The 20,764-nt window shown below is 53.0% G+C and overlaps 1 protein-coding gene across 2 annotated transcripts in view; it reads left to right on the forward strand.

Annotated features, from left to right (window-relative positions):
- ADAMTS7 (ADAM metallopeptidase with thrombospondin type 1 motif 7) overlaps positions 1-20,764 on the forward strand; it is a 52,637-nt gene that overhangs the window by 11,921 nt on the left and 19,952 nt on the right. For both annotated transcript variants that reach the window (XM_055277542.2, XM_063638651.1), the window contains exons 3-8: positions 1,414-1,579; positions 2,739-2,935; positions 8,840-8,923; positions 9,269-9,393; positions 10,254-10,403; positions 11,724-11,867. In XM_055277542.2, the coding sequence (XP_055133517.1) occupies positions 1,414-1,579; positions 2,739-2,935; positions 8,840-8,923; positions 9,269-9,393; positions 10,254-10,403; positions 11,724-11,867 (866 nt within the window). The remainder of the gene's footprint in view (positions 1-1,413; positions 1,580-2,738; positions 2,936-8,839; positions 8,924-9,268; positions 9,394-10,253; positions 10,404-11,723; positions 11,868-20,764) is intronic.

Below are 20,764 nucleotides of genomic sequence, written 5' to 3' on the forward strand. Positions count from 1 at the left end.
GGTGAGGAACCCCTTTCAGCCCCTCTGCTCGGATCAGAACTCCGGGAAAAGCAGGCCTCAGCTTCCTGGCTTCCTCTGGCTGAAGGGTGGTGCTGGCTACTGCCTGCAGCCCTACTTGCTCCCTGATTGGGTGCTGATTAGAGCAGCTTCCACTCCAGGCAGAGTAGGGCCCCTTTCTTTTCGTGTTCAGGTGACTAGCCCCACTCTCCCAGCTCTGGAGGGTGGGGGTTTGAGAGGAGTAGGGGATGTGTGCACACTCTCAGCGTCCACTGTTCCCAGAACGCCCTCAGCTTAGATTGCTCAGGCAAAAACCATGGGCTGTGGCCGCACAGGGCCTAATGACAGGGCAGCCCACAACACAAGCTGCACAACGTCTGGACCTTTGAAGGCCCATCTGCCCTGCACAGTATTCTCATTTATGGAGCCTGTGCCTGTCCCTTGATGTACAATTGATCTTGTTGAGCCTGTGCAGCAGCTGTGCACATGGGGCATCATTCCCATTTCACAGATGAGGAAACAGGCTCAGAGGGGAACTTGCCCAGGGTCACCTAGTCATTTAGTGAGTGGTGGGCGGGAGGGGGGGACTCCGCATTCATACCCAGGTCTCCAGACCCAAGAGCTGATGCACTCTCCAGCCCTCCCTCCAGGCGCCCTGGTCCTGTGTGACCCAAGGGGCAGAATTGGTGCCTATGAGGGGAAGTCCGAGGGACATAAAACCTTCTTCCCTGTTGGAGCCCTGAGCTTCCTCAGGAGGTAGTGGGCATCAAAGATGCTTCCCAGGGCCCCTCCCCTCCCTGGACTCTAAATGCTGGCGGACATGTCCAAGACACTCCTGCCAGCTTCCCTTCTCTGGGCAGTCCTGGGCCCAGAGAACAGGGTGTCCTGGTGGCCGTGGGCATCTCCTCCGCTCGGGTGTGGGTGTGGATGCTTTGGGAGTGATTCATTGCCTTAGGGAGATAGAGGGAAGGTCAGAAGCACTGGCCAGCTGGGAGGGAGCACAGTGCTGGAAATGGCTGGCATGCAGAAGAGATGGAGAATAGCCTAGAGGGCTGGGCAGAAGCTGCCCCGCTCAGGATGGCTGCCTGGGACTAAGACACCGTTTTGTCAGATTTGGATGTAGACACATTTCCCTCTCCTAATGGGGTGGGTGTGTGGGGCAGCATCCCCAGGGATGGATGCTTCTGAGCTCTGCTTTGAAGGTTTGGCTTTGTGTGAAATGGCAGAGAAGGGCTTTCCAGATGGAGGCTACAGAGTGAGCAAAGGCCCAGCAGGAGGAAAGTGCAGTGTGTCCGTGGGCAGTCACAGGTGGTGTGGACAGTGGGGGCTCAGCTGAGCAGGATGGGCCTCTGGGACATCCAAGAAGAGCAGCTGAGGGCCAGCCCTCCCTGTGTGACCCTGGTGCTTCTTCCCCAGAAAGGTGTGTTCCAGCTCTCCAACGAGGACTACTTCATTGAGCCCCTGGATGGTGCCCCAGCCCGGCCTGGCCACGCCCAGCCCCATGTGGTGTACAAGCGTCAGGCCCCAGAGAGGCTGGCACAGCGGGGTGATTCCAGTGCTCCAAGCACCTGTGGAGTGCAAGGTATGCTCTTCTGCCACCAGTTCTTGGGTGGGTGCTGGGCCTGGGGACATGAAGGGGCCTTTCTAGAAGCCCTCCTTTAACATCCCCATGCCCAGTGCCCCTTAGACCAGAGGACACAGACAGACAGATGGATACATCACCATAGCCTGTGCCCTTAATTGTGCCACAAGACTGTGTCCTCTGCCTTTCGGGCCTGCCCCAGTCAATCCCCTAGACTGACCTCCCTCGCTCCATCTCACCTACTTCTCCCACGTTGGGGCTCAGCCTCCCTCTGCTCCCTCCCCCCCACAGCCTATGGTACCTGGCTCTGCCAGCCGTTCTTCCTCCAGTGCCCAGGCCGGGTGAGCTGTGCCCAGCTCCAACAGGGCCACTAGCCAGGAACTTCCCTCCCCCCACCACCCTGCTCCCACCCTAGAATAACTAACCTCTATTACTGGGACCTGGAGTGTGGCACCCAGTGCCTCCTCTGCAGAGCAGCAGTAGTGCCGGCCAGTCCAGGTGAGGAGCTGCCTGCTAAGGGTTGCTGGGGTTTGGGAAATGCTTGGCTGGCAAGCCAATCTCAGGCTGCCCACAGCTGTGTTACTCCATTTGCTGGAGCACATATCCACAGAGGCATGCTTCTTGGCCTCAGTTTCGCCAGCTTCATAGATGTGCTTTCTCTTCTGATCTGGAGCAGCCTGGGTCAGAGGAGCAGGCCCAGTAGGGCAAGCTGGGCTGGGTCTTGGCCAGCCTCCCCAGGCTGGGGTTTAGAGGGTGGGGTCAGCCTGTGTTGGGATGCACTAACCCCCCAGGGTGGGAGGAAGTGACACAGGGAGATAGGGGCCCAGTTGCCAGTTTTGTCAGGCCCAGGAGTTCCCCTCCCATGGACACAGTACTTTACCGTGTTTATATCCGCCATTTCATTTGCCCTTTGAGGTCCCCCTGTGAGGCAACTTATTCCTATTTCTAGTCAGGGAATCTCAAGATCAGAGAAGGAAAGCGACCAGGCAGAGCCACACAGCACAGATCTGGGGCAGAGCCAGGAGGGGAATTCAGGCCCCTCGCCTCTGATCCCTGTGTGGTTCCCAGTGCCCCAGAGAGCTCACTGAGGAGAGGCCCTGGAGACGTGTGCCCTGGGCCTGTCCACTGGCAGCTAACCCCACCCCATCTGGGCCTCCAGTGTACCTGGAGCTGGAGCCTCGACGGGAGCGTTGGGAGCAGCGGCAGCAGTGGCGGCGGCCACGGCTGAGGCGTCTACACCAGCGGTCGGTCAGCAAAGAGAAGTGGGTGGAGACCCTGGTGGTAGCGGATGCCAAAATGGTGGAGTACCATGGACAGCCGCAGGTTGAGAGCTATGTGCTGACCATCATGAACATGGTGAGTCTGTGTGGGCCAGGAGCGGGTGGCGGGGATGGTGTTGGGGGGTGGGGTGCAAAGAGTGGGTGCAGGGCAGGAAGGCTGTCAGGCTGGACCCCAGACACAGGTCCAGGCCCCGAGTAGGAAGAAGGGTATCCAAGCTCCTGAGGCCAGGAAGGGGTGAGGGTTTTGGCAGCTAGTCACTATGAGAGAGCCTGGGCAGAGGGCTGCTGTGGGGACACCATAGGGTGTCATGCCACTAGGTGGGGGAGCAGGAGTGGGAAACTGAGGCAGCCACAACCTTGTGCTTGCCTGGGGGGCTTGTAGACTAGTTGGTTTATTCATGCTTCCCTGCACAGATACTTCCCTCCTTTGTGTCAGACCTGTGCTAGATGCTGGAAACACAGAAATGCCTGATCAGACCACACTCTGCCTGAGACTCTGCCTGAGACATCAGCACACATTACAGTTAGAAGAATCTGTGCATTTCTGTGGTCACTAGCTGGCAGCCTTGGGCAAGTCACTTGCCCTATCTGAGTCTCAGCCTGCTCATCTGTGAACTGGGCATGACGACAGTATCTTGTGGAGTGGGCAAACTGCTCTTGACCCCACATGATGGATGAGATATCAGAGGCCTTGAGAGGGCGAGTGACTTGCCCAGGTCACACAACCAGGCAGGGCAGAGCCAGATGGGAGCTCAGGTGTCCTAAGTCCCACTGGGGGCACTGTGGCTGATTGCAGCTGGTGATTCCTGGAGCCGACTACAGCAGAGCTGCCACTCCCTGCTCCTGCCCTGTGGGTGCCGGTGGAGGCCTCAGGCTCCAAGCTGCTTCCTGCAGCCCCTGGGAGGAAAGATCTCTGCCCCTGGCATTCTTAGCAGCCACCTGGTGGGCAGGCCACCATATAACCCTGTTTTTCTCCTGGGCTGGGTGGTTGGGGGCAAGGTAAGTGTGTGTGCTGTGAACAGGATGATATCTAAAGGAGCCCTGGGGCCAGGATCCTATGCTGCTGCTTCCCCCTGCCAGCCCCTCACCTTCTGCAACCCTAAAGGAAGTACCCTCTGAGATCATCCAGTGTCTGGCCCCCTAGTTTATCGCTGTGAAACCTGAGGCTCAGAGAGAGGAAGGGGCTGCATCCAGGGCTGTTATCTCTACCTGCTGGCCACCACATCCCCACTACTTGAGTCCTCATCAGCGAGTGCAGCTCTGGGCCAATTCTTCCCTCACTGGGACACCCTCATTGGCTCCCTCTTCCATATGGAATAAAAGTCACAGCCTTCTGCCTGGCATTTGAGGCCTTGAAGGCCCAGATCAAGCCTCATCTGCCCAGGGAGGGGAGCCACTAACAGCCAGGGTTCAGCAGGGCTATTGGTGGACAGCAGGGCCCAGCCCCTGGGCTATAGGGGTGGAGCAAGGGGCAAGGCCAAGTTCTCAGGCCCTGAGGTTCCCTCCTTCTCATTCTCAGCACTTTGGGGGCTCAGCTTGAAAGACCCAGGAGGCTGGCTGGAGCCACCGATGGTTGACTGGGTTCATTTCACCCCCACTTTTCTGAGTGTCCCCTATGCTTCAGATTCTGGGCAGAGTAAGATGCACCCGACTGGGTGTTGTGGTTCGTGATTATAATCCCAGCACTTTGAGAGGCCGAGGTGGGCAGATCACTTGAGGTCAGGAGTTGGAGACCAGCCTGGCCAACATGGTGAAACCCCATTTCTACCAAAATACAAAAAATAGTTGGGTGTGGTTGTGCATACCTGTAGTCCTAGGACTTGGGAGGCTGAGGTGGGAGGACTGCTTGAGCCTGGGAGGCAAAGGTTGCAGTGAGCTGAGATCATGCCACTGCACTCCCGCCTGGGTGACAGAGCGAGACTCTGTCTCAAAAAAAACAAAAACAAAAACAAAAAAAGACCTGCCCAGCCCAACAGGTCCCCCATAACTTAACCTGGGTGACAGGATTCAGGTGTTTTTGCCCCAGGGCCTGGCCCCTTCCTGGCTGCCTTGCCCTGGCTCATAAGACCCACGCATTCACTTGGTGAGCCCCATCCTTGGGGAGAGGGTGGGACTGGTTCTCACACTCACCTGCTCTGACAATATCAAGCTTTTCTGAGCTGGTGAGCCCAGCATTGGTCAGGGCAGGATGGGGGCACCTGTGAGCCTGACAGTGCTGGACCTCCTAGGAGGCTGCAGGGATGGCAGGGACATGGGAACCCATATGGCCAGCCTCTGAGGAAGGCTGGACTGTGGAGCCGTGGCCTGAGGCCCTAGTGGGTTAGGGCTGGAGCCTTGTGAATATCTGTCTACCTTTTGTCCAGTGTTCAACACCCACCACCTCATCTAAGCCTCACCCCCATTTTATTATTTATTTACTTATTTAGAGATGGAGTTTCACTCTTGTCACCCAGGCTGGAGTGCAACGGCACGATCTCGGCTCACTGCCACCTCCGCCTCCTGGGTTTAAGTGATTCTCCTGCCTCAGTCTCCCGAGTAGTTGGGATTACAGGCGTGCCCCAGCATGCCTTGCTAGTTTTTGTATTTTTAGTAGAGAGGGGGTTTCACCACGTTGGCCAGGCTATTCTGCCCACCTCGTCCTCCCAAAGTGCTGGGATTACAGGCGGGAGCCACCACTCCCGGCCCTCATCCCCATTTTCAGGTTGAGGGAACAAAGATTCAGAGAGGTCAAGGGGCTCGCTCAAGGTCACGCAGCTAGTAAGTGGTACAGCTGGGACTGGAGCTCAGGTCTGTCTGTCTCCAAAGCCCCATTCTGCCCCCTGTGCCCCTTAACCTGCCCTGGAGAGGGGCAGCTGGGAAGCCATGGTGGCCAGGGTGGGCCAGAAGGATGGGGAACAAATGTTCCCTCGGGATCAGATGTTTATTTAAGACTGATTTGTTGAGAGCCATCACTCTACCTGGGATAAGGTGATGGATGTGGAAGAGCACGATCCTACACTTGGGGACTCTGTCTCATTGTAGCATTTCCCAAGGAATATTTCAGGGAGTGTGTTCCAAAGAATGCCAGTAGTGCACTGTGGAAAAAAGATGCTGCTGTTGAATAAGTTTGGCCACACAGGGTTAAAAAAAAGTAAAACGGGCCAGGCATGGTGGTGCACACCTGTAGTCCCAGCTACTTGAGGGGCTGAGGTGGGAGGATTGCGTGAGCCCAGGAGGTCGAGGCTGCAGCGGCTGTAGTGAGCCGAGATCATGCAACTGCACTCCATCTTGGGTGACAAAGTGAGACTCTGTCTCAAAAGAAAAAAAAAAACGGTAAAACAGACTTCGTTACTACAGGACTTCTCAGAACCTTCAAAGTAAATATGCATTGAGAATCCCCAACAGAATAGGCAGGCAGCATTCCCCAAATTTAGGAAATAAGCAGGGGCTTTGAAGCAGCAAAACCTGGGTTCCGAGCCCAGCTTTACCCTCTCTTTGAGCTTCAGTTACTGCATTTGTAAAACAAGGATAATTGTGCCTACCTTAGAAGTAAGAAGATTAAATGAGATAATGCCTGCTAAGCCCCCAGCACAGGGACTGTACATGTTCAGCTCGATCAAGGTTGGCTGTGGCTATTTTTTTGGCTGCTGCAGTATCTGACCCACAGCCACCTTCAGGACAGCCTCATCTTTCTTTACCAATGCTACCTACAGACCCCAATTTATCAGTGTTCTCCCCATGCTAGACTCAGACCTGAGTCCTAGAGCTTGGGTGGGTCTGTCCCAAGGATAGTAAGACAGGTCCCTTTTCACCCCATTTTCTTTCTTCTTTCTCTCTCTCTCTTTCTCTCTTTCTTTCTTTCTTTTGGAGATGGAGTCTTGCTCTGTCACCCAGGTCGGAGTGCAGTGGCACAATCTCAGCTCACTGCAGCCTCTGCCTCCCTGGGTTCCAGAGATTCTCCTGCCTCAGCCTCCCTGGGGCCTGGGATTACAGGCATGCGCCACTATGCCGAGCTAATTTTTGTATTTTTAGTAGAGACGGGTTTCACCATTTGGCCAGGCTGGTCTCGAACTCCTGACCTCAGGTGATCCACCCGCCTTGGCCTCCCAAAGTGTTGGGACTACAGGCGTGAGCCACCACACCCAGCCTCCACTGTTTATTTTTAATGAGATAATACATTGGAAATACTGAGCAAGTACCCAAGGCACATTCATTCATTCAACAAATACGTCTTGAGTGCCCATGATGTGCCAGGTACAAGATGTGTCACTGGGGCTGTAAGAGGAAGTTCACATAGACCTGGACCCTGTCCTCATGGAGCTTGTGGTCCTGTGAGGGAGACAGACATTAGTTAATGAAACCATTACCTTGTTGCCTATGAAGGAGCAATGGAGGGAGGTGCTAGGAAGGACAAGTTCATAGTGCTTTGGGAATGTTAGATCAAATAAAAGCTCCCCAAAGGACATGACGAGGGGTTGAGGGCAGGAGAGACGATAGGAGGTAACTTGGGGAATACAGGTGGGAAGATGTTCCAGGCTGAGGCCACAGCATCTGCAAAGGCCCTGTGTTAGGAAGAATCATGGGATTCTAAGAGAAAGACAGAGTGGTTGGAGTCAGAGAGTGAGAGGGAGGCAAAGGGAGGTCAGAGAGGAAGGCAGGGACCAGATCCAAGAGGCCTGTTGGCTAGGCTGGGGACTTCTGTCCTTTTCCTGGACAGTGAAGAGCCACTTACTGCTTTAGGCAAGGGCATGTCATGATGGGGTTTGCATTTCAAAGATCAATGGTGGAGCCACTAGGCTGCAGGTGGTCTGGAGGGGCCACAGAATATGGGGACACTCGTAGGAGACCTCAACAACTGAGCAGACAAAATGATGATGGCAACCTGGACGAGGCAGTGGTGTTGGAGACGGAGAGAAGAGACAGAGTCAGGCAAAACTTGGGAGGCAAAATTGGTTGGTTGTATTGGAGAAAGGTGGTTCAGGGCTCCCGGGCTCCCAGCCTGTGTGTGGAGGTGATGGTGGCACATGATATTGCTGTTTATCTTCCCCATTTCTGACCTTGGGTTCTGAGAGTGTCATTCATCCCCATAATCAGGGGCTTTGGTGCCCTCTTAACAGTGTTTGTTTGGCCCCTTCCTATTTGAATATTCTTTTTCTTGATGCATTGCTAGAAGCCAACTCACAACTGGCCTGTTCTGCCATCCCTGCCCTCTGGGAACCTGCCAGCTGTCCCCAGTCATGGGCTGGCCTCTTTTTTGTTCTGAGGGAGTTTTAAAAGAGCAGATGGCTTTCCCCACCCATTTCCCCTCACCTTGGCTTATCTTCCATCTTTGGGGATAGCCCTGTATCCTGGGGCTCAGTAGGGAGCCCCATGTAGCCATGGGGACTCTGATAGATGTGCACACCTGCCTCCTTGGCCCCATGGCTGTCAGCCCTGGGAGATGGAATAGCAGAGCAGTGGGGAGGCTCTATAGGCCCGTGCCTACCCTCACTCTACCCTCTGGGGCCTGCCCAGGTCTATGCCTGTTTGGAGGGTGCACTCCTGGATGCTGATCCTGGCATCCCCAGGTCAGGAGGGCATTGCTGTCATAGCCCGGTGGCAGCTGGAGGACTAGGGCCCTGAGACAGGCCAAGAAACCAGCATTTGGAGGTCTAAGCTGCCGTCGCTTGTGCTGGGTGGGCATGGAGTTGGTACTTGGAAGCAGATCCCAAACTGATGCTCAGGAGAGGCTGCAACTCTGGGAAGGGGCCTTGGAGGCCTGTTGTCCTCTCTAGGTTCTGCTGCTGCCGCATTGGGGCAGTGTGTGTGAGGTGTGGGGACACTCATGCATTGGTGTACATGCATCGCCTGTCCGCTGTGCAGCCTGTGTGCACCAGTGTGAGTGTCCCTGTGTGTGAGCATGGGTGTGCATTGCCCTGGGTGGGCGGGTGGGTTGGGGTGGGCATTGGCTGCTTGTATCCTTCATCCTGGTGACAGCCTGACCCCCCCATCTCTTGGGCAGGTGGCTGGCCTGTTTCATGACCCCAGCATTGGGAACCCCATCCACATCACCATTGTGCGCCTGGTCCTGCTGGAAGATGAGGAGGTGAGCGGTCATGTGGTCCCACGCTGCCCGGCAATGGCTTCGGCTGCCAGAGCCCTCCTGCCCCATGACCTGTGCTGCTCTGTATGGAAGGCCACAGTGAAGGCCTCCTTGGCCTGGACCGTGTCCCCTGCCACCCCCTGGTTCCTGACTGACCCTCTCTCAGGTCCCAGGTCCCCTGCAGGAGGTTCCTACAGGAGGGGTGGTCAGGCTGGAAGCTGGACTGGTGCCTGCGGGCCTCCCACTGCCCTGCTGGGCCTCTGTCTCCTGCCTTTGTATGAGGGAGAATTGGGCCTGACCTTCTTGGAACTCAGGGGAGGCATGAGCAGTCACTCTCTCTGCCCCCAGGAGGACCTAAAGATCACGCACCATGCAGACAACACCCTGAAGAGCTTCTGCAAGTGGCAGAAAAGCATCAACATGAAGGGAGACGCCCACCCCCTGCACCACGACACCGCCATCCTGCTCACCAGGTACCGCCAGCTGCAGGAGGGTGGGAGCCTGCATCTCAGGGAAGTGCTTCCCCGCCCTGCGGAAGAAGCCCTGGTGGAGGAGGGGGCCATGCTGTCAGGGAGCCCCATTGAGGAGAGTTTGCTCACCTTTGGCCCAAGGCTGGATTCTGTCCTCACTTGGGGAGGTCTTTTTATTTTGAAATAATTATAGATTTTCATGCTATTGTCAGAAATAACAGAGAGAGGGCCTGTATGGCTTTCATCCTTTTCCCCCAGTGGTAACATCTTGCATGACTGGAGCACAGTATCCCAACCAGGAAACTGACACTGATACCATCCACAGACTTACTCAGATCTCATCAGTTCCACACGTACTTCCCTTTGTGTGTGTGTGTGTGTGTGTGTGTGTGTGTGTGTGTATTCAGTTCTTTGCAGTTTCATCACTGTGGGTTCACCTACCCACCACCACAGTCTAGATACAGATCTGTCCCATCAGAAGAATGTCTCGTGCTACCCATTTATAGTCACAGCCACCTTCCTGCCTCCTCACCTAACCTCCGGCAACTGCTGATCTGTCCAGAGGCAGTTATTTTCCCTCTGCTGGACTCTGGCAGCGTCTGTCAGCACTCCTGCTGGATAGTAACCAAAATTATTCTGTGCAGGTCTGTGCTCCCCAGGGCCAAAGAGATGCCCAGCGGGTTGTGTGTGAATGAGAGCATCTGCTTCCCAAGCGGCCACTGTGCTGGCCTCATGTCATAGAATGGTGGGAGGGACATACTTTTCGCTTGGGATCAATTCGGGGGGTCCCTTCCCTGGCCTTAGCTCAGGTGGGCCTGGCACTGGGCCAGGTTAGCCTGAAGGCCGCTTCTTTGCCTGTGCAGGAAGGACCTGTGTGCAGCCATGAACCGGCCCTGTGAGACCCTGGGCCTGTCCCACGTGGCGGGCATGTGCCAGCCGCACCGCAGCTGCAGCATCAACGAGGACACGGGCCTGCCGCTGGCCTTCACTGTAGCCCACGAGCTCGGGCACAGGTACTGTGCCTGCCCCCATTGCTACACTGAGAGCTGAGCTTCACCCTCGCGGCCTGGGGGTACTGGGTATCCAGCCTGTGGGTCACAAAGTCCAGGGGAAAGGAAGCTCTCTGGAAAAGGAGCCCCGACTGTCTGGCCATGTGCTGCCCCTGCACTGTCCCCTCCCCACAACCAGGCTGCTTCCCTGTAAAGCAGGAGAGAGGCCTGCCTGGGCATCTCTAGGACTGGCCTGGAGGGAGTCTTATTTAAAGGGGAGTTGTGATGGGCCAGAAAGTCATTGTAGGTCTTTGGCTGTCCCTCCCCATTGCCCTCAGTGCTGTATTTTTTACTCTCGATCCCCGTCCCTGTTCCTGTTTGCTCTGTGGTCTGAGCCAGTGCCTGCCCTCTCTGGGCCTCTGTGTGCTTCCCATAGATTGAGGGGTTTGGATTCAGTGATGTCCAAGTCTCCCTCCATCTGACACTGCTGCCTGAGGCTCCTGTCTTCACAGGCCTCCAGCCACCTGTGCCTGGGCTGTTGAGCTGGCGAATATGGCAGCATCTTAGATTGTCCAGCAAGCCATCAAAGGCAGGCTCCCAGAGGGTTCTGTGGGTCAGAGCTATTGGGGTCATCCATTCAGACGTCCGGGTTTCGTGGGTGATGGCCGTGCCTGCAGGACCTTGAAGCTGCTTATGGCTGCAGAAAGAACAGCCTGCCACAGTACTGCAATTTCCTGGCTGTGTTACCCTGGCTAGTTCCTTAGACTCTCTGAGCCTCCCTGTGGGTAATAATGAGAACTGAGTGAGATCGTGTTTCTGAAAAGTGCTTAGCATGGCCCCTGGCACATAGTAGATGCTCAGGAAATAATTTTTCTCGTGTCCTTCCCAAGGATGGTCTCTGGAGACCTTTTCTGTGATACAGCAGCTCAGATCCCTTAACTCAAGTGCACAGCCTTGGGACAAGGACCTGTGAGTGGGAACCGCTGTCAAACTGTTCTTGAGGCCAGTGAGCTTGCAGGGGCCATCATGGGCCCACATCTGTGCCACCTGATTTGCCATTGCTGGCCGGCCCCCAGGCAGGGGCAGGGCTGCTCTGGTTCCCTGGCTCTCATTTCAGGCTGGAGCAGGAGCCCTTGGCATACTAGCTGTCATACCCTCATTTTACATTCAGGAAACTGAGGCTCAGAGAGGGGAATGTGACTTTCTGTGGCCATTGGGTGTGGCCATTGGGTGGCAGAACCAGCCCTGGGAACTAGGACTGTGCACCTCGTGGGTGTCCAGGGGAGGGCAGGCTGGCAGCCTCCCGCCGGCTCACCCGCCCCTGGGGCCTGTGCTCTCACACAGTTTTGGCATTCAGCATGACGGAAGCGGCAATGACTGTGAGCCCGTTGGGAAACGACCTTTCATCATGTCTCCACAGCTCCTGTACGACGCCGCTCCCCTCACCTGGTCCCGCTGCAGCCGCCAGTACATCACCAGGTTCCTTGAGTAAGTCCCCCAGCCCTGGGCCCCTATGCCTTGATCCATGAGGTCAGGGTCTACTGGGAGAGATGCAGACAGTCATACTGCAGGGCAGGGGTAGAGGGAAGCAGAGGGGCACCTGGCAAAGATGTGGTGCTGGCGTCCCAAATGTCCTCCTGTAATGAGGCTTGAACTTGGAGAAGGAGCGAGAATTCACACATGTGCAGAAGGGAGAAGAATGGTGTTCTCGGTAGAGGAAGCCTGAGAAAGGCCTGCAGCCGTAAAGGAGCGGGAGAGCTTTCAGGGAAGAGCAGAACCCTGAGCAAGGCTATGGGAGCCAAGGCTGAGTAGGAGATGAGGCTGGAGAAGGCGAGGGCCGGCCACAGTGTCCAGTGAGAGGCAGGAAGAAGGGGCCATTAAAGGAACTGAAACACGAAGTTTTCTCCTTTTTTTTCATGTTCTCTTCATTTGTTCTGGTGTTTTTGTTGTTTTTGTTTGTTTGTTTTTTGAGACAGAGTCTCGTTCTGTTGCCCAGGCTGGAGTGCAATGGCATGATCTTGGCTCACTGCAACCTCCACCTCCCGGGTTCAAGCGATTCTCCTGCCTCAGCCTCCTGAGTAGCTGGGACTACAGGCGTGTGCCACAATGGCTGGCTACTTTTTGTGTTTTTAGTAGAAACGAGGTTTTGCCATGTTGGCCAGACTGGTCTTGAACTCGTGACCTCAGGTGATCCACCCACCTTGGCCTCCCAAAGTGCTGGAATTACAGGCATGAGCCACCATGCCCGGCCTGTTCTGGTGTCTTTTTTTTTTTTTTTTTTTCAAATTTGCTATTTAATATTCTAAGTAAGAAAAAGTTTTAAATTTAAATTATTGGCATAAATTGTACCATTCATCTTTATTTTGTGCAGTGCCAGTTTTAAATGCAAATAGAAGAGTATAGCTGACCCCAGAACAACTCAGGGGTCAGGGGTGCTGATTCCTGTGCAATTGAAAATCCACATATAACTTTCAACTTGCCCAAAACTACTAATAGCCTACTGTTGACTGGAAGCCTTACTGATAACATAAACAGTTAATACATATTTTGTATGTTATATATAATATATACTGTATTCTTACAATAAAGTAAGCTAGAGAGAAGCAAATGTTATTGAAATCATAAGGAAGAGAAAATATGTTCACTGTTCATTAAGTGGAAGAGGATCCTCATCCTCTTCATGTTGAGTAGGCTGAGGAGGGAGGAGAAAGGCAGGGGATGATCTCAGGGGTGGCAGAGGTGAAAAAAAATCCACATATAAGTGGACCTGTGCAGTTCAAATCCACGTTGTTCAAAGGTCAGCTGTATTAACTTGTATGCAGAGTCACTGAAATTATGCAATTCGTCTTTTGTAGCTCATATTTACCAGAGGATGAGATAGAATAAAATTATCTCAACTGGTTTCATCTCACTCCTTGGTATGTGCACATTCTACCCAGGCTGCCTACCTTTTCTTACCAGTGAGGAAGGAAAGACTGACAGGAGAAGGAACTATGGGGTTCTCTTTCTTCCCATGTCTTCATTTTCTGCATAGCGATTGGCTAATACAGGGGTGTTAACATGGGTAAGAAAGGATGATGGGGCTCCTTGGTCATTTGTCTTCTTTCTGCATTTGAAGTAAGTCTGGTTCAAATGGAAAATGCAGCCTCTGGGCCTGTCAGTGTCCCCCCGTCCCTTACTCAGTTGTTGACATAACATGTTTATCATCTGATTGCTTTGAGTCTCACCGAACTCCTACACATTATAGATTCTGAGCTCATGGACCAAAGTAAATGTGAGATGCAAGTAGGGCAGCAAGGAATGGTGGACACAGACATTGCCTGTGTCTCCTCTGCTCAGATACAGGCTCCTTTGTCCCATCAGACCGTGCTTACTGGCCAGGCATGGTGGCTTATGCCTGTAATCCCAGCACTTTGGGAGGCTGAGGCGGGTGGATCACTTGAGGTCAGGAGTTCGAGACCAGCCTGGCCAACATGGTGAAACCCCTTCTCTACTGAAAATACAAAAATTAGCCGGGTGTGGTGGTGGGTGCCTGTAATCCCAGCTACTCGGGAGGCTAAGGCAGGAGAATCACTTGAACCCAGGAGGCAGAGGTTGCAGTGAGCCGAAATTGCACCACTGCACTCCAGCCTGTGCCAGAGTGAGACTCCATCTCAAAAAATAATAATAATCATAAAATAAATAGACCTCGCTTACAAGGCACAAGGTCAAAGATATGAAGAATTCAAGATGGCGAGCCGGACACAGTGGCTCATGCCTGTGATCCCATTTCTTTGGGAGGCCGAAGTGGGTGGATCACCTGAGGTCAGGAGTTCAAGACCAGCCTGGCCAACATGATGAAACCCCCTCTTTACTAAAAATACAAAAAATTAGCTGGGCATGGTGGCAGACGCCTGTAATCCCAGCTATTCAAGAGCCTGAGGCAGGAGAATTGCTTGAACCCGGGAGGTGGAGGCTGCAGTGAGCCCAGATCGCGCCACTGCACTCCAGCCTGGGCGACAAGAGCAAAAAAAGCTCCCTCTCAAAAAAAAAAAAAAAAACAGAAGATGGCAACAGCAGAGCATTGTACACCTGCCCCACTTCTCCCCACCCTCCATTGCTTTTTTCTAGGCAACCACCTTCAAACTTAACACTGTTAGCTTTTTCTTGTATTTACTTTCCTATTTCCAAAAAGTATTGCTAGACACTCATTTATTGATTTTCCAGTTTAGATATTATCTGGAAGGTTGGGATTTAGCACCCTTGCATCACTTCCTGTACATACATCTGTCCCCTCACCTTTCATCCCAATTTAGTGTTAACATATTTGGATTAAGTCCATATTCCTCATTTTCATTATTATGGCTATAAATCTTGATGGCTGAACTAAGTGTTATCATAAGATGGCATTTCTTTCTTTCTTTTTTTTTTTTTGAGAGGGAGTCTCACTATGTTGCCCCAGCTGGAGTACAGTGGCGCAATCTCGGCTCACTGCAGCCTCTGCCTCCTGGGTTCAAGTGATTCTCATGCCTCAGCCTCCCAAGTAGCTGGGGTTACAGGCACCTGCCACCCCTGCCCAGCTAGTGTTTGTATTTTTAGTAGAGACGGGGTTTGCATGTTGGCCAGGCTGGTCTCGAACTCATGACCTCAAGTGATTCACCACCTTGGCCTCCCAAAGTGCTGGGATTACAGGTGAGAGCCACCGCACCCCATCTAGATGGCATTTCTTTTTAAGAACAAGTTTTTTATTTGCTTGGTTTTCATTGCTTCTCCAGGCCTTCCAGATCCTTTAATAGTTTTAAAAGATGTCTCTTAATCCAGTTTTCCCAAAGGTAATCCCTACCAGATAATCCAGCAGTTCCCTTCTTTCTTGGACCCTCCTCCAAACTTCCCTCTGTCCTCCAGTTTAGACTGGATGCTTTCTAGGCCTGCCCCAAAGTATTCATGGAGGGTCTTCCTGTTTCTTGGATCCCATGCTACTTTTTTTATGGGGAGGTACCTTTTTTTTTTTTTAATTTGTTTTGGTGGAGCACATCCTCAAGCAGCTTTCTGAGAAAGAGTGCATGGAGGTAAATGGTTTGCCCGTCTCAAAGTGTCTTTATTCTTCCCTCACATCTGATTGATATTTTGATTTGGTATCAACTTCTGGGTTGGAAGTGACTCTTCTTCAGAATGTTGAAGGCATTTTTCTGTTGTCTTCTAGTTTCCAACATTGCTCTGAAGAGGTCCCATACCATTGTGATTTGAATGTGACCTTTTAAAAAATCTGGAAGCTTTTAGGACTCTCTGTCTTTCTCTTTTTGGTGATTTTAAATTTTACAATATATGCCTTGGTCTATTTTAATTTGAGGGAGCACTCATTGGACTGTTTTAATCTAGAAACTTGTGCCCTTCAGTTCTTGAACTGTTGTTGTATTATTTATTTGATAACTTTCTCACATTTTCTCTTTCTGGAACCCTTAATATTCAGCTATTCTCTCACTTTCTTATTTTTAAACATTTTACACTTTTTCATCTCTATTTTCTTTTCTTTTCTATCCTCCCTTCCTCCCTACCTCCTCTCTCTCTCCCTCCCTCCCTCCCTTTCTCTCTCTCTCTCATCTTTCTTTCTTTCTTTGAGTCTCGCTTTGTTGCCCAGGCTGGAGTGCAGTGCCACAATCATGGCTCACTGCAGCCTTGAGCTCCCAGGCGCAAATGATCCTCTTGCCTCAGCATCCCGAGTAGCTGGGACAACAGGTGTGTGCCACCACACCCAGCTAATTTTTTAATTTTTAATTTTTTCTAGAGATGGGGTTTTGCCATGTTGCTCAGGCTGGGCTTGAACTTCTGGACTCCTCCCTCAGCCTCCTAAAGTTCTGGGATTACCGTCGTGAGCCAGCGTGCCCAGCCACCTCTTTCTATTTTCTAGGAGGCATCTGATTTATCTTTACTTTATAATCTTTCTATTAACATTTTCATTTTTTTATTGTACTTTTAATTTCTTAAACTTTCTCATTCACTAAATACACATTGCGTGTCTCATATCTGAAATACTTAGGGCCAGAAGTGTTTTAGATTTTGGATTTTTTTTGTTTGAGTATTTGCATTATACTTAGCAGTTCAGAATCCCCAGTCTGAAAGTCCAAAATCTGAAGTGCTCCAAAGATCATTTCCTCTGAGCATCACGTTAGTGCTCAAAAGTTTTGGATTTTGGAGCATTTGGATTTTGGGATTGGAGATGCTCAACCTGTGCACCTTTTGATCCTATTCTTGTTTCATGGGTACAATATGTTCTCTTATCTCTGTGAGGTTATTACTTACATAGATTTGACTTTTTTCTTCTGTTCCCTGAAATGTTTTTCTTTCCTTTGGGTTATTTTAAAAAAATATATTTGTTTCATGTTAACAGTTTCCTTGGCCAGGCACAGTGGCTCACACCTGTAATCCCCGCACTTTGGGAGGCCGAGGCAGGCAGATATCTTGAGGTCAGTAGTTCGAGACCAGCCTGGCCAACATGGTGAAACCCTGTCTCTACTAAAAAAAAGATACAAAAAGTTAGCCAGGCATGGTGGCTGGTGCCTGTAATCGCAGTTACTCAGGAGGCTGAGGCAGGAGAATCGCTTGAACCCGGGAGGCCGAGGCTGCAGTGAACCGAGATTGTGACACTGTACTCCAGCCTGGGCAACAGAGAGAGACTCTGTCTCAAAAAAAAGTTTTCTTAAAATGCATTGGCTGTATTTCATGTATAGCAAGGAGATGCAGAGATACTCATTGTGCAGTTTGTGGACTTGGGCAGGACTTTTCCAAGTCACTGCTGAAGGACTGGTTTGGACGGGGCTATTTCGGGAAGATCCTCTAATGTCAGTATCTGAGGTCATTTTTCTGAGTGATTCAGTTTCCCGAAAGGGATCTTCTTGACTTTTCCTGGGAGAGTATATGTCTGGCTGCAGCATTCCAGCATCCAAGTGGGGAAGGGGCGTGGCGTGTTTCTTACCCTTCAATGTGTAGACTTTTGCTTGTCCCCTTTCCTCTGTAGGTCCTTCTGCCTTGGGCCTTCATGTATGTCCAGCATTCCTGGGCCAGAGCCTCCTGGTTCACCCTCTCCAGGGAGTGATCCCCAGCCCTCTGCTGGGTGGCAGGTGGCCGTCACTTGGCTACTCAGGGTTGGGGAGGGGATCTAGGGTCTGATCAGTTCTTACAGACTTTCAGCCCCACTGTCTTCAGCCCTCCTGGCCCTAAGGCCCGGAGGGGTCCCTGGAAACACAATTCCTGAACCTTTCCAGGCTTCTCCTTCTGAGTGGTTCCTCCCTGCAGGCATCTGACTCTCAGCTTTCATCACTCTACCAAGTCAGCTACTGCCTGGCCATCTGCTTCCCAGCTTCCAGAATCTTGTTGACATCCTTCATTACCCATCATCAGCCGTTATGGATTTATGCCTTGTTTATTTCCTCTACTGTCATCATAGTGGAGTCTTGGAAGGGAGCAGCGATAAATCTGTCTGCTCAATGTGCCATGTTTTTCTAGAAGTCCACTCACTGTGGGGTTTAAGCAGGGATGTGACCAGGTCCATTAGGGATGTAAGAGCAAGGATGCTGGCCTCCAGTGGAAGAGGGATTACTGGGGTGGGGAGTGGGATTGGAAGCGGAGAGGAGTTTTCTTTGGTGGTTAGACTGGCCGTGCATGGTGGCTCATGCCTGTAATCCCAGCACTTTGGGAGACTGAAGCAGGCGGATCCCTTGAGGTCAGGAGTTCGAGACCAGCCTGGCCAACATGGTGAAACCCCGTCTCTACTAAAAATACAAAAATTAGCTGGGCATGGTGGTGCATGCCTATAATCCCAGCTACTCGGGAGGCTAGGCAGGAGAATTGCTTGAACCTGGGAGGCAGAGGTTGCAGTGAGCCAAGATCACGCCATTGCAGTTCAGCTTCTGCAACAGAGCAAGACCATCCTGGGGGGAGAAAAAAGAACCTAGACTGTGGCCCAGGCTTCCACCTGTGTTGGCAGACAAGTTATATTATCCCTTAAGCCTCAAAAAATGGACATGATGATGGGCCTGCCTTGTGCATGTAATATGAAGAATAAGTGAGAAAACATGTGCAGTGGTTAGCGCAGTGCCTGCCACACAGTAAGCATTTCACACACGCTCATTACTATTCCTTCCACTGTTACCAAGTGATAGATGGGATGGACCTGAACCAGGGAAGTGGCCTGAAGGTGGGGAGGAGGGTGTGTCTCCTTCCAGAGAGAGGCAGAGAATGAGAGAATGGCTTCAGAAAATCAGAATAGTAGCTGCCCGTACAGCACCCCCAGGGCTTTTTCCCAGCTGCCCTGACCCAGGGTGCCGCCCAACACCCTGGCTCTAGGACAGACGGACAGACAGACAAGTCTCTGTCCTCATTCAGCTGCTGGAATGCTTGAGGGACTTGGCTCAGGGCCTGGGGTGAGGGTGGGAGGACAGGGTGAGAGTCAGAGCCAGCTGGGGCCTCCCAGAGCCTTGGCACTGGGGAGAGCCAGACAGAAGCAGAGCAATACGTGCCTTCCCAATGGAGGGGTGTTTGGGGGGAAGAAGAACCCCTTCTTCCCAAGGTCCTTTCACACTTTCACCTTTGCATCCTGGGAGTCAGGCAACAGGGCACTCCCAAAGCCCAGGAGGTGGAAGGAAGAGGGTGTGCAGAGGTGGGGAGGGTGGCAGCAGCCTGTCTCCCAGCCTGCAGCATTTGGCCTCCTTGCTGGGGGTGGGACAGGAGAGAGAGGATGGGCCCCACCCATGCAGGCTGGGGGACAGAATGAGATTCACCAAAGTGCCAAACGGTCAGGCAGTGTTTCTAGGACTTGAGGGCGTCTCAGAGGCACTCACAGACCACCCTCTCATCCTGGCTGGTCCTGAATTCCCTTGGCTTCCTGCATGTAGATGCTTATCCAGCCAGGCAGACCCACAGGGCTGAATCCAAACTCGTTCTTGCTGTGTCCACAGACTCCATGTCCATCGGGCCCTGTGTGTGGGGACCGTGGTAAAGGAGACAGACCTCCAGGTGCCTGTCCTCCAGGCCCTCACACTGGGGGGAGATGGACAGATGACAGTTGGGGATGATTGGGACTGAGGCACGCAGTCCTCGTGGGTCTGTAGGAATGGGGAGAGGGGCACCAAGCCCTCCTGGGGTCAGGAACAGTGATTCGGAGAAGGAGCCTGCCTTCTACAGGCCGACTTCCACCCCGAGGAAGAAGGGTGCTGCTGTAAGTGGAGGGCAGGCTGGGCAGAGGCCGGGGCCATGCGAGTGTAGGGTGGGGCAGAAGGACCCTCAGGAGGTGGTGGGGGGGGTGCTGGAGGGTAGCTTCTGGAGCTTGTCCAAGAGGGTTGACCTGAAGAACTCTAAGAACCTTTCCGGGCTGACAGGTGCTTTAAGGGACTCTGGGGAGAGGTCACAGCATTTCACCAGTGTCAACTTGAACCCGGGTGGGGAGGAGGGGAGGCCCTGGTCCCTGCTTTCCTCAAAGCCAGCTTTTCTACGGGGAGAGAGGCAGGCTGGGTCACATGTGGGGTCCTTCACCCCACCCCCATTCAGTGACTCCATGACCAGATCCCGGGGTGGCCAGGGGAGCGGGCCCACAGGTCTCTCCTGTCAGTGGTGGGCAGTTCTTTGCAGTCTCAAGGTGAGAGTGAGGCTTCTGACCGGAGTCACCTACTGTCTGCTTTGACCTCTTGTGGGACTGCCCAGCCCCGCTATAATTAGCTTAAGGAGGGGCGTGGAGGGGAAGGGCTGACGGGTTTGGGGATCCGGGTGTGTCAGCAGCGCAGAGGACCTGGCAGTGAGCCTGCCAGAGGAAGGAAGGGCTGGCTGCCGGCCACCTGCATGATTTTTCCCAAGAAGACACTGCTATTTATACCCCTGTAGCTTGGGATCAGCCTCTTGTAGATGAGGACGTGAAGGCCCAAGGCCACACAGCATCTACAGCCAGGCAAAGAGTAGAACTTGGGTTTCTGACTCCCAAGACAGCACCTCGGCCTGTTTCTGGCAGTGGATTCTGTGAGGGTCGCCTCATGCTCCCGACTTCTCCCACACACCCAGGGTGGGCTGAGAGGTTGTTGTGGCTTCAGCCGCCCAACAGCAGGCCCTCAGGAGCCACATGAGCAGCGAGTCAGCACTGGGGCAGCCAGGAAGCAGAAGGGCTGGGCTGCAGCCCAGGGACTGTTGGTGCTGGGATGAGGCGCATTGGACCCCTCAGCCCCTGGGTCAGAGGACCCCCTGGCTGGGATGTGTGAGCCCCCAGTCTACCTCCTCGGGCCACGGAATGCTAGTGGGAAGGAGGGAGCCCAGGGCCAGCTGAACCCACCACCCCCTGCTGACACTCAGCCTGGGGTAGAGGCTCAGGGAGGCTCAGGGAGCCCCAAGCCACAGGAGCACTTGGGACACTCCTTTCTCCCCTC

The sequence above is a fragment of the Symphalangus syndactylus genome, chromosome 5 (assembly GCF_028878055.3).
Source record: "Symphalangus syndactylus isolate Jambi chromosome 5, NHGRI_mSymSyn1-v2.1_pri, whole genome shotgun sequence".
Lineage (NCBI taxonomy): Eukaryota > Metazoa > Chordata > Mammalia > Primates > Hylobatidae > Symphalangus > Symphalangus syndactylus.